This window comes from Phocoena phocoena, chromosome 13, assembly GCF_963924675.1.
Source record: "Phocoena phocoena chromosome 13, mPhoPho1.1, whole genome shotgun sequence".
In the NCBI taxonomy this organism is placed as follows: domain Eukaryota; kingdom Metazoa; phylum Chordata; class Mammalia; order Artiodactyla; family Phocoenidae; genus Phocoena; species Phocoena phocoena.
In genome coordinates this window covers 19,277,652-19,292,062 of record NC_089231.1, presented here as the reverse complement: position 1 = coordinate 19,292,062, position 14,411 = coordinate 19,277,652, and the positions used below count along the sequence as shown (strand labels likewise).

Here is a 14,411-nt window from a genome sequence, read left to right as displayed (position 1 = left end):
TTAAAAATCAAAGAACACATGGGGGTGAGAGGGGAGACATCATTTGTACCACCTTAGAAGAGCTTGCTTAGTAGAATAATCAGACAAAGCTGGCTGAGAAGGCGTCTCCATTGTGGAAATAGCTAGGTGGTTGTGTCTTGTTGGAGTGTTTCAGGCATACATCCTTTTCATTTGTAAATATAATCCCAGCCGAGCTCAGAAATACACAAACCTTTCACCCACAGTTAACTGAAGAGTTTTTCTTCTCCTTTATGTTTCTTCTCATTTTATATTTAAAATATACACACACCAGAAGACACCTGTTTAAGGGGAGCAGAATTGGATTTCAAGACAGGGAGGATAGTAGAAGAGAACCCTCATTATTCCAAAATTTGGAACCAAAAATATAGAAATCTTTTAGAAAACTCCTCAGAGATTCGAATGCCTAATGGATTAGGTGTTGTATATTTGTATGAATTTTATATGCTTTTTGAAATAGTTTTAATGGAATAAGTACCCCCAATGAAAACTTAAATATAGATTCTCCTATAACCAGCAATTCAAAAAAAAACACCTTAATTTCTGTAACCTATAACTGCAGTGAAGAGGAAAAGACTGATTAATGTACATGCTAAACTTCTGAAGCCTTTGGTTTAATGACTTCAGTATTAACTGAACAAAAAAAATAAATACTTTCTTTGTGATGAATATTTTCTCGACTTTCAAGGTGTTCCCCCCAATGTCACGTTACATATTCTGTGTGAATTCTGTGAATAATTCTTTTGCCCTATTTGGGATGACTTAATTGCATTATCCTTTACCTTCTTTCTGCCTATACATTTTCATGACAAATAAGCATAATTTTAATATCCACACTTCATATTTCAATATCATTCATTAGAAAATGGGCACGCTATGCTTAAAGTTAACTATTATGAGCTATCCTGACATTTTAACGCAAACACCTACAGTTAAACTTTTTCACAAAGTATCTACTTCTCTAGGAATGAACTTTGAAGAGGCCCCTCCTTTTATAGCTTATCACACAATTGGCTTCTTCTAGACTTTTCTACACAGGATGGTGCCCAGGTGGCTGACACCTAGTTCACTTTAGAATCAACATAAATTTTATTTTAGCAAAAGTTGTATTATCACTCAAGTTAAAATTTTGTTCTCCTGAAAAAGCATCATTATGATTTCCTTGAGATCAATTTCAAAAGTGATGGGGGAAATTAAGTATTTTAAGTACTGAGGTTTTCAATCATATAAAATTTCTAGGCTTCTAATAAGATTTTAAAAATTACCAACTTATCTTTTAAATTGTTTGTGATTTCTTCAAGCATTTGAGAAAAAAACTTTTTTTTCTAAAAATAGCTGAGGGTATAACCTCAACGTCATGTTTGCAACCTTCAAATATGAAGGTTTTCATATAATGGAAAACAGAGAGAACAGTTAATGCTGTCAGCATTATCCAACTTTTCCTCATATTCCTAAGAATCTCTTCTGTGAAAAAATGTCTCATCCAGACTTTAAGATTTTATTTTATTTAAAAATTCTTTCCTTAAAAAAACTGGTTAACCCAAGTATCTCATACACATTGAGTTTTTATTTTTCGAGTCTACCTAATGATTAACTCATATCTCAAATTTCCTTGGAGGATCCAAATCTTATTTTAGATTCTTTAAGATAGTTGAAATTGTTTTCCTTAAAATTCATGTGTTCAAAATTATCTCTGACCACTTAATACAAAGCTTGTTAGATCTTCCTGAATTTAAAGGCAAAAATCAAACCAAAAAACAACTGCAATTTCACAGACTTTCTTAAAAAGTGCAGTTTGAAAAAAAAGATAGCCTGTAATAAGAAAAGTCATAGACTATTTCTAAAGATAAAACTTCATATTTCTAGAGAATTCTGAAGTTTCAGGGATTCTAACTGGGGATCTTAGTGAGACTGTCACTGAAGTTTCAAAACTGAATTTGAAGTGGAGACAAATTCCACCAATGCTTGAAGTAGAATGGTTGTAGTTGTTAATAGTTTCTGGTTAAATGTATATCATTTTGAAACATTCCAAATTATAAGAAGATGAAGATTTTATGTGTTTACATATTGGTGGGCACACTAAAGTTTCTGAAAGACAATGTCTTTTGTTTCTGTGTTTTTTCTGTGTGTTTGGAAAAAATATTTTAAAACGGCACCAAATAAAAAAAATTTTTTTTTGCTTTCTAGATTTTAATGCTTCCATGTTAATTTCTAAGAATCATGGACATTTTGTCAAAAAATGTGATTTAACGCAGTATAATTTTCTCTGCACTAACTCATGATTCAATACATATGACACTTAGGCTATACAAAGATAGGAAATTTGCTGGACGGAGCAGTAAAGTTGAAAGCTATTAAGTTCAAGATGATGTATGGCTTCAAAAAACAAAAAAAACAACATGTAGAAATCGAACAAAGAAGTTCACGTGCAAATGCAAGACATTAGATAGGCAAGATAAATCCTCGCGTTCCACAAAAAAAACAAAGCTATATTGTTAAAGTCCTATCAAAAGATGAGGGCTATAAGACATTGAGATGTGGCTGAAAAGAGCAACATACTAAAATGGGAAGAGAGAGCACAAAAATGTTCCCCAGTACTAAGCAGGGCTCCGGTGGGCAATTAGATAGTTGTCAATTTCACACAGCCTTTCCTTTAAAAAAAACATCACCCCAGCCCTAACTACAGGCCTCTGCTCTCCAAGGGGACAGACTCCCTTCCCTCCACTGCGCCTGTGCATTGCGACCCTGCAGGCTGGTTCTTCCGCCACCCTATCACTGTCATGCTTCCACAGTGACTCGAGGTCTCTAGATGCTGCGCACAGTACAAACACATTCAAGGATCCTGCCAGATCCATGGCACAATGTTGGGCCAGGCTTATGTTTTCTCTCTCCCACAGATGCTGCAGTTATTTTCAAAAACAGGGCCAGTCCAGCCCCTCACTCTCCCAATTTCCTGCAAAGATCCAGCCTAATGGCGGCAAGAGAAGTCCAGTCTCTGTCCCCTAGTCCTGCCATAAATAATATCTGATTACAGATGTTACCGTTTAAATTTTCTTCCTTTACGTTAAGGAAGAGAAAGGGCCCATTTTGAAAAGAAGAAGAAAAAAAAGTGAGTTGACAGAACAGATTGTGACAGATTTATTACTATTTATCATGGTAAATATGTATTGAAGAAAACATATAAATGTCTTTATCTAGTCATAATCACTCCAAAAGAAACCTTTTATTATCCCCAATTTTTTATTTGTCATAAAAATATTCATACATATTGAAGTAAGTTTTAGAAGTATCTCATGGGATAAAAATTATTTGAGCTTAAAAGAAGGACTAAGCATGGCAGAGGTCTAAATATACAAAAATATAGATCTACTGGGGCAAAAGTGTTACAGTATCTAATACAGGTCGTCTCTTTAGATCAAATTGAAATATATATTTTGTGCAGTGATAAGGCATGTGGATTTTGTTATCAGTAATAAGCAATCCAATTCACATAACAAAGCTAACATAAACTAAGTTAAACTGCTATTAAAAGAGAGCTGAGATTTGTTTAAGTAATGACAATAAATAGATGACTGGATTCTAAAATCAACCAAACTAACTTCTTCTTGCTTAAAACAAACAAACAAAAAACCAAACAAACGAAAAAATAACAAGGATAAAATTTCCATTTCAACTGAGTTTTCCTCCTTATCTTTCAAAAAAGAGTTCCTTATGGACCAAAATACCAAAATGTTCCTTAAGGACAATTAAAACGTTCAGCCAACATAAATTCTCAAAGAAGAGGAAACCCTAAACTGACCACCAAAAGCCAAAAATTAAATAATACAAACTACATTTTCAGTTCCTGATTTACTGGGAAGAAAGGAAAGATACTTTTATACTTCTGAACATATGACAACATATCAGCAACACATAATTGTCTTAACAGCAAAGGAAAAAACTATACCAGTGAAATTTTCTATAGTAGCCAGTTAGCTCTACAGAAATACTTAAAAATTTACAATGAATTATGAGAACTTGTTGTTGACAATGATTAAATGGATAGATAATATCTACTGCCACACCAAAGCACTCCTTAGAAACTGTGTAAATTTCTGCATAATTTTAGCACTGGAAAAAATAAACTAAGTTTATTTGAGTATGAGGCATAAACAGTGTACTATAGCTTTAAGTTTTGCATGGCTTTTATAGCAAAGAGCTATATTATCATTTTAGAACATTCAAAGGTCCACTTATTGTATTTAATACTGTCCGTATTAGGTTCAGGCATGTTTAAAATGTAAACAGCTGTGAGGACTATATCATTTGAAGTTGTCATAAAAGCTATTAAAAGCTAAAGTTTCATCTACATTAAATCTACCACAAATTTCAAGCTTAAAATATGCTTCTAAAAACCTGCAGGGATATTAGCCAATTTCAAGACGACACAGAAATTCAAAGAATAAACCACTCAGTATGTTTTTAAATGACTTATTGGTAGTCCAAAGCGACTATTTTATACACCACTGGCAGTTTTATTTACACAATATTTTTATATATTTATGGATAATTTTGTGACGCTTCTTCAACATTACCGAGTCTATGATAATCAGCGTACAAAATTTGTTTTTTCTCCCTGATAAGACTTATTCTGATATATTCGCTTAATAATTTTTTGGATGCACTGAACTGAAATCAAGTCAAACACACAGGTGTTTGGGTTAATCTAATCTCAGCACATTTGCAAAACCTATTATTCTTCTAATTTATTAAAAATGAAATAAAACTAATATGCGAGCACTGATTGGTAATATTATTTTCAGAAATCTAAATATAATTTTATTTTAGAGTACAAGAATTTATAAGGCTCATTAGCATTCTTTTCAATGAACACTAGTGCCCTACAGAACACAGAATTAAATTAAAACTATATATATAGAAATATATCATAGGCAGGAAGGAAGAACAAAAAAAAAGGAGAAAGTAAGCAGGAGACAAGGAAAGAAAAGAGAAACTCATAGTTTTATTCTACATAAGGGGGAAATTTCTAGAAACAGGTCAGTTCTAAACAAAATTTAATTATCTAGGAGCTCGAATTTGAAAAAACAAATGTATATATGGATTGAAAATAAGATATCATGTATTTAACTATGATTACAACCAACTTTTGCTATGTTGGCAACTGGAGAGACCGCAGCAACCCCTGCTTATAGCACCAGGTATTAAAACGACCCAGAATGCCTTTGGTTCCAGCTGGATTCTTCTAGTTGCCACCTGGTATTCCAGACACAAATGGCTACTGATGCAGCTACCTTTGCAGCCTTTATTCAGTCCCCTCTCTAGAAAATAGAGACATTCTCCCTGCACTCTGGGCTGAAACCCATGTAAATTTTTCCTAAATCCTCTCCACAAATCTCCTTTCGCATGCAAATCCATAAATCATCATAATACCAACAAAGAATTTAACCAACACGTGAAACTAATACTCATGCTCCTGAAAGCTCTGTGCAGGTAAAACTCCTCCAACTTTAGGCACCTTTTCAAGGCTCTCTTCAGAGCTTAACCAGCTGAATATCAACACACCCACCCCGTCTTCCAGGATATGCAATTAATCACTCCAACATGGGTCAGGTGGCTGGAGGTGCCCATTTCTACCTCGGCCACATTCTAGATAAACACACCGCTCTGGCGGATGGAACCTCATTTACTGCTATCTCCTTGGCATCAATACAAAGCAGAACAAAATAAACAATATACAAAGCAGAAACAAGCAGTACTTACTGAAGATGGCAAACCTGGAGGAACTTTTCGAACTTTCTTTGTCTGAACCTCTGAAAGAAAATGAGGAGGCTGTGAGGTCCCCTGCATGCCATTCTCCTAACTAAAAGAGATTATACCACGAAGCCATTTAGATTCGACCAGATTTTCTTAAATCGTGACTTTAGCAAAATGTCGGTACCGCTATCATCTTTTCTTCTGGCAGAAATCAAATCCTGCCTCTTTCATAAAAATGAAGAGATTTAACTTTTTAATGCTCTGGTTTTTAAAAGAGGTTCCTTAGATGGGCGGCCAAGAGAAAACAAGAAATAAGCATACACCAAAATAGTTCTCCTGCTACTGTAAGTTAACATACCCACCCAACGTATTACTGGGGTAGGGTGGTGGGAGAGTCATGAGCCCGACAACTGAGTACAATTTTATGGTTTTTTGGGGGGGCGGGGTGAGGATAGTTTGAGAGGATGATATTAAGAAAGAAAGAAAAAGAAGAAAAAGCTACTAATAATCACTCAGGCATTCAAACAGAGGAATACCTTACCCAGGGCACTACTGTGAAGAGGCCTCCTTCGGGGGTTATTGCTAGAATACTGATAATACTGGGAACCAGGTTTGGTGGGCGAAAGGGTTCCTGGGTTGCCCATATCCATGTCACCTCCAAGGAGACTCTGCTAAAAGGTTAAAAAGGAAAAACAAACATATAAGGTTACGTTTTTACATTTGCCACCCCCCAACTGATTGTTAGTACTTAAACCAACGCAATAAAGGGAACAGCATCTGCTAAGCTGGAACAATTAAAACCCAACATGACAGAAAGCAAAAGAAAAGCCCTCTTAGAAGCTATCCCAAAGTTTGTGAATTTTAAGTTCTTTACTTTGGAGAGGAAGGTAGACAGTGATGTTCATTAAATGAGATTTTCATCTTTTAAGACGACTAACGTTTTCATCTTATAAGTAAAGGGCATTTATGCAAGGCTAATATTTTCTTTATCTAGAGATAGGCTCATATCTGGGAACTAGCCATGCCCTTCCCTTAACAAGAACCAGGGAGAATCTGATTTTTCGAACGTACACCATTTCCCCCTGCTGCTCACGCTGGGGGAGAGTATAGATGCTCATTTCAGCTGGGAGCTCTGTCTCTCTGCATGACCCTCCACGAATTCACACAGCACCCCCGGAACAGAAAATGCCAACTGAACCAGGAGGAAATTCAAATCCTCACACTGACTCACAAAATTATAGAAATAGTAGGCATTCTAAGCTAACAGGAACACATTAAAGGACTTCAGAATGCCCTCTTGAGGACTGTCAGAAACTAAAACACATCCCCACAAATGAAACATTTACCTGAACACTAGAAAACTTTCCCAAATATCACTGACTTATCATGGCGTGAAAAATCACTAAGCTTTCGAAAATGATGACATACGAAAAATTATATAATAGTATCACAGTCTCTAAAAGCTACATAGAAACTTACCCATAATATATAAATCGCCTGATTATACTCTGCATTGAACACATTGTTCTTTTAATTATTCTGATATGCAAGAAAACCAGTGTAGATACTACCATTTATATTAAGAACAAATTTACTATTTAATAAAGAAATTTTAGAATTAAGTACTAAAAATCTAACTTTATCGTTACTTGTAATCAACTTTTACTGACTGAACTAATTACTGTCCTTGATAAAGTACAGAATGTGTTTTCCCTAATCTAAATTCTAATCACCATGTCACTCACAACAGACTTAGGGATGCTTCACTAACACACTATTCACATGCAAAATACTCTAAATAGGCCAATTATGACTCTGCCCCTGTTCCCTGGTTAACCCGCTGAGAACTGAAAAATTTCACAAGGCAGTCACCAACTAAAACAAAGGGTCCTTGTTTTAAATTAAGACAGTCTTTTTGATTCCTAAATAGCTCAACAAAGTGGCATGTCTTCTAGTGAAAGCAGTTGGTCAAATATGACCCATAAGCTGGAAAATCAAAAATTCAAACCTCCCCTTTCCACCACCATATAGCTAAATATCATAAAGAGAACGTCTCTCTTCCGAGGGATTTTTGTGAGGGCTGGATGAGTAATATATAAAGGATTAATCAGCTACTGACAAGCTTGCCTTCACTGCTTCCAGTTTAAGACTTTTCCAAGGGGCACATAATAAACATTACTTTAAAATAAAACTTCGAGGATGAGATTTTAGGATGGAAGGACATTTTGAGTATCAACACATTTCGATTATCTTAGTATTTAGCAAACACCTGATACAACCAGATCATTTACCAGACAAAAATCTGACGTCCGAATATTCAATTACTGCCTCTTCCGAATTTAGGAAAGATAACAAAATGCAAGGCAATGACAAACTAAAATAGAGGGCTCTTTGTAATAGTTCTCTATAAATCAGGAATCCAACAGTATAACATCAAATGATTTCTTTATCACTTTAGGAGTGGCATTTAAAAATTTTAGAATCTCAACCTGAAATTTCGCTCTTGGTAAATCTTACTGACAGTCTGTTTACTTCAGTCCAAGTTTTCTTTGCAATTTCCATCAATAAAGCCATGAATGATTTAAATCACAACCTCTTTACAGTTTGGGAAATCTACAAATGAGCCTTCATGTCATTGGAAAGAGGAGTTTGAAAATGATATTATTGATAACTCCGTAGTTTAGACATTACCCCTATTTCTGCAATTTTCTTTTTCTAAAATTATACAAAATATTCCAAAAAGGGCTGAGCGGATAGGTCGAAGAGCTTGCCTGTCATTTTAATGAGCTTAACCATTGCTTAATTCTTGTTGGTCCTGGTGGCAAAGGTTTTCCCTCCCAAGAAAGTAGATGCATTCAATAGGTCAACATAAAAACAAACAGGCTTGCTGTACTGTGTTTGAGCAGCATTCACAATAGAGCTTGAAAAATATAAAATGATAACTAGATAGCTAACTGGCTGTGGCTGACCTCACTGCTGTTAATTTTAAAGAAAGTCATTTCATGGGCCAGTTGTAAATAAATCACGCATCCAACTCTTACATGACATGAACTATGTATAGTGACAGGACTGAGAGCAGACAGCACTTACAAACATATAGTGGCTCGCGCTAATCTTTCTTTTCCTTTTTTTCTTTTTTGACAAAGCACATTCCTGTTTTTTTCTTTTTAGATCTGTTTGTTCCTTTTTCTCTTTTACTCAGACAATAGAATCATTCTTCTAAAGCATACAAAAATAAGCATTTCCTCACACTTAAGGGAGGCTCTAATCACCCCCCTAGGGAAAATTAAGATATAAATATATGTGTTCCTATTGTAGAATACATTTGTAAATGAACAATGACCATTTACTATTGTCTGGCCTTTACCTCACGCACTGAACTCTCTTTAGCTATGAGAAAGATAAAAAAATTTTTTCCACCGGCTGAAAACCTCAGTTTATGAATCTTAAGAAGTTAATGCCATTCAATTTAATAAGGTAAATTAAATATTGCACAAAATAGACATGGCATTCATTTATATACGAATTTACCTACATGTATATATACATATTTATATGCGCATGTATATATACATATATACATACATATCTGAAGACAAATTTATACTTAGTTAAAGTTAGGTGCAAAAGCTAAAGTCCACTTTCAAAACGGGCAACGTTGCCTGAAACAGGATCGTAAAGGTTTTAGGGTTTTCACATTGTGCAAGCTCATGCTCTGCGGTTACGCTGGGTCCCGGTAGAGAGCTGCCTTAGTCTGCCAGGAAACACTGGAAGTAAGATGTGGCATCTCGCAGAGCTAACCTGTAAATCTTAAAGCCAGAGTTTAGCATTTTGTTTAACTGCCTGCAACGTGATGCGCCGATCTCTTCCCCTTATTCGCTCCTTATTTTCTTCCGAAGGCCAACCATTTTGACTTAAAATACCCTAACCAAAGAATAAAATATACTGACTTTGTCAACTCGATTTAAACATTTGGGAGTCCACCCTCTGCAATCAATTCTTCAGCAAAGACCCAGTCCCAACATAGCCACTCAAATGCCAAATGCAGCCATTCTGTAAGGGGCCCTTTCAATGAAACGTTTTGTTTCACATCAGATCTGGGTCTCGGACTATTTTTCTAACACATTCTCAACCCTGCTCCCTATTGCTTTTGTGGGGAGCTTTTTTAACATCCTTGATCAACCATCGACCTTTACTTATGCAACCAAGAATGCAAACCATGAATTAAACTTGGGTAACAGAAAAGCAGCATATCTCTCAAATTAGATTTATAACTGAATGGTAATCAAAAATAGAACTGCTTCAAGCTTAAATGATCAACTTTTTTCTTGTTAAACTAAAATCATCTCGCGCTGAACTATTATTTCATTTCAGTCAGCACTTCAAATGTAATGGGTGGGTGGTACATTTCTAAAAAGGAAGATTATATTTACCCTTAATTATAGATATGAGAGAGATCAGAATACGACGAATGCTGCTTTTTGGCTTATAATTAATTCACCTAATAGGCGAATGACCTTGAATTTCAGAGTTGGAATCTGGGAGAGAAAAAAAAAAGAAGTCGGGGTGGGGGGGAATCTCTGGGGAAAATCAAATGTGACCCTGGTTTCTTAGGGTTTTCTCTGATTTTGCGTCACTCCCATTACGCTGTGATCCAATATCAGACACAACATCTTGGGGGGATGTTGGAGAACAGAGAAAAGCAGTCTCAGATGAAACCAGATTAAGCCCCTTTTCTGAACTATTGCCAAATGCTTGTGAGTCTAATTCATGTTTGGGTATTCTAGTACTCACACAGCTGCAATTCCATTCTTTCCTCCAAACCTAAGTAATGTATAGTGGCTTTGTATAGCGAACTGACTCTTTATAGCCAGGAATTTTACAAGGCTTTCTGTTAATACGGAAATAAAATTCTGAACCACTCTAAGACTTACAAATGCGGGATATATGTAGAGGGATCTAATGGACTGCAGTGCTAAATGCAAAATATACATTGAGAAAAATTATAAATTAGATTTGTTTAAAAAACTTAATTCACAACCGAGGTCACTTTTACATAGTTAATTCTGCACAGAATTGGGTTTTCAAAGACACTGCTGAATAAGATTCCTAACAGCCATGGGGAAGTTTTTGCAAATCCCTGTCGAATAGCTGCTGCTGAGTTTGCCATTTTGACCACAGAAGGGCCATTGCTGACTTACTATAGTAGCAGGAGGGGGTGATGATTTTGCTGCTGTTGGCACTTACTCTGCAACCCAGAAGATATCTCGCACCAAAGGGCAATGAAGAACACAGTATTTCCACCTGTCCGCTTTTGAACTTCGAAGCTCAAAACTGAAGGTCAGTCTCTGGACAGTCTTTATTCCTGATACCTGAAGGTCCAGGAATATACCTTTACAGTTTACTTTGATTTGGTCTTATGCTTCAACAAAAGAGGACTCGGGAAACTTAGATAAGATGGCAAGGATAACTTTCGTAATCAGGGGCTTAAAAGACTGCTGTTATACTGGAGAGAAATGCAAATTATTAAAATTATCCTTTAGCAACGATTTTCTTGTAAGGACTTTTGTCAATGTCTGTCATTTCTACTTTAAAAGTATGATGCAAATTGTAACCAGTCAGAAGTTGAATCCAAACCTTTTAAGGTAAGATGGAGAGCTTTGAGGTCGGACAGAAAGGCCGAACTCTAGCTCAGAGGCATAAGAGAAATGTGAGTGGCAGCTGGTTATGCAATTGCTCTAAACCATATTTTCCTCCTCTGTAAGAAGGGAATAATAAAAGTTCTATCACAGAGTTAACAGGAGAAGATGAAACAACATATGTACAATGTCCAGCAGAGCTGGAGTCCAGCACACAGTTACTCTCCTTCCTCCAATTCATGGCCCCATATTATGATGTACCGATTATCATTTAAAAGATTCCTCGAAAGTTGTGAATGTCAGTCAGATCCCCTACACCACCTTCAAATGAAAGGTATATACTGAGATAATAATTTTGAAAAGTCACTAGTAAAGAACTGAAAAAGAGTTAAATATGGTAGTCTCTATAAACAATGATGACAGCCTCATGGCCTAGAGCTACGCTGGCAAGAAGAAATGGCTAGTTTTCTTCCATGCTTAATAAAAGACTGGCCAACAATCAATCTCTATAATTTCAGCTTAAGTGGCCATTTTCCTGGAACTGCCACAAGGATTTACATCAACGGCTCATTTCATTTTGCTCTTTTGCAAGCATGAGCAAACTGCTACTGTTAATTCAACTACACGTGAGATCAAAACTAGTCACAGTTAGCCAACTGGGTGTGCAAAAATAAGAAATGCATTATATTTGACAGAATTTGATCAATCATGTGATGTTAAATGAATTCAAATTCTTACTACATTAGCCGCTGAAAAATGACATCAAATAAAGTTCAATTTTGTTTTTCCCTTTGCAAGGCCAATTACAGGCACTGAATGGCCATTATGTGGTATTTTTCAAGTACAATTTAAAAAAAAACTTTGCTTCCCCCATGACATCACAAAAAATAAATGCACTTCACAGTTTTGGTTGGAAATTCGCATAACTCGTAAAGAATTCAATTGACCTTGAACAAAATTATTCATTTTAGTAGTGATTATATTTCACCATACATTCAAAAATTCAAATATATTGTCTTTTCCTATGAAGACACACACCACCTTATATTTAAATGTTATAATGTGATGCAAAGGTTGCCATGGTAACTATACTTAATGTATAACACAGTAATAGGTAAAAACTCATGCATTTTGGTATGGAAATTACAACTGCCCAAGGGTTGACAAGATTTATGCATTCACCTGTTTGACTACCTCTCAAATTAAAAATATGTATATACATTATTTATTGTATACAATAAAGTGAGGAAGTCATTCCTTGGTTTCTGAAAATCCATTCTGGAATCCCAGGTCATCTATTACATATTCAAAAGAGGATTACATTTGTTAGTGAGAAAGTAGAAATTCAGCAAAAAGAAAACACAAAAGCAAAGAGTAACCTACAGCATAAGTGGATTTGAAGACATCTTATATAAACAATATAGAATTTAAAATAACTACCTGCTTTTCAGTTTATGCACCTTCTCAATTCAGGAAGTTTATTTAACATATAACCTGATAAGTATGCTGTAATCACTACTTGCCTTAAAATGTTTCTCTTCAGCAATTTTGTTCCAAAGTAAAAACAGAACAAATTTGAATAAGACCTGTTAACATACTAGGGAATTAGCACCATTTCTCCTATAAATACAAACATGTGGCTATATTAAATGTGCTGAAAAGTATATTTGGCCAGGTTGCTATTTTAGTAAAATAAAGGAAGAGTGACCTGTCACATGCCATTCTTCTTCATAGTGGGTGGGAGAGGTTCTACTTCAAGGTTGTTATACTACCTTCCCCTCTAAGTAAGAATCTATAAAACCCATTTTCACATAGAGACTGTTTTTCTGGAGGACAGGGGCCAGAATTTCATTCATCCTGCTTACTAACCAGCAACTCAAACAGGTGCTCATATAAAGTCGAAGAGCCAACGGTATGAGATTCACTAAAATAAAGTATCCTGATAACTATCTGAACTTGTACATAAGATGACAGCCTAACCGCGTGACATGAGGAAATGGAGGTTATCTGGAGAAGCAGCAAATACATAATGAAATCTTTTTTTTTGAAGATATTGTATTCTTATTATGTAACTGCTACACTTCCACTTTTTATTTAGTTATTTATTTTTGGCTGTGTTGGGTCTTCGTTTCTGTGCGAGGGCTTTCTCCAGTTGCGGCGAGCGGGGGGCCACTCTTCATCGCGGTGCGCGGGCCTCCCACTGTCGTGGCCTCTCCCGTTCCGGAGCACAGGCTCCAGACGCGCAGGCTCAGTAGTTGTGGCTCACGGGCCCAGTTGCTCCGCGGCATGTGGGATCTTCCCGGACCAGGGCTCGAACCCGTGTCCCCTGCACTGGCAGGCAGATTCTCAACCACCGCGCCACCAGGGAAGCTCCCCATAATGAAATCTTTGAATCATCGTGAAATTAAGTCCAGACTACCCTTCCAGAGTGACACATGGTCTCCTGCTTCAAGAGGTCTGCGTTCAACGAGCATTAACAGGTTTCCCCCTAAAGTTCTCTTTCAGGAATATGTGGCATGAAGGCCAAATTAGTTTATGTGGTAGTTAACGAGGCAAAGACTTATCCATATCTTAAGTCCCCAATGAGCCTCGCACTGAGATCTGCCATGGCAAAGGCTCACTAAATATTGAAATGAATACAGAAGAACCGTTGCTATTGATCAAGTTGAGGACTTAAATAACTATTCTGGGTTTTCTCTTGTTGTTTTAGGATAAATCTATTCCGTTAGTCATTCCTACTACTGTTGCTGCTAATTAATAATAATAACAGCAGTAGTAGTGGGGGGAGGAATAAATTAGGGGTTTGCGATTAACAGATACACACTACTATATATAAAATAGATAAACAACAAGGACCTACTCTACAGCACAGGGATAGGATATTCAACATCCTATAATAGCCTGTAGTTGAAAAGAATCTGAAAAAGAATATATATATACATATATATATATATATATATATCTGAATCACTTTGCTGTACACGTGAAATGAATACAACA

General features: G+C 36.0%; 1 protein-coding gene across 14 annotated transcripts in view; it reads right to left on the bottom strand.

Annotated features, from left to right (window-relative positions):
* TCF4 (transcription factor 4) overlaps window positions 1-14,411 on the bottom strand; it is a 354,769-nt gene that overhangs the window by 116,699 nt on the left and 223,659 nt on the right. For 7 of the 14 annotated variants that reach the window (XM_065889300.1, XM_065889292.1, XM_065889296.1 and 4 more), the window contains 2 exons: window positions 6,314-6,443; window positions 5,779-5,828 (listed from right to left, as the gene is read on the bottom strand). The exons of 1 other annotated variant lie outside the window; for it this stretch is intronic. In XM_065889300.1, coding sequence (XP_065745372.1) covers window positions 5,779-5,828; window positions 6,314-6,443 — 180 coding nt within the window. Of the gene's footprint in view, window positions 1-5,774; window positions 5,829-6,308; window positions 6,444-14,411 lie in introns of all 14 variants that reach the window. 6 more of the 14 variants (XM_065889293.1, XM_065889298.1, XM_065889308.1 and 3 more) reach the window with 3 other exon arrangements.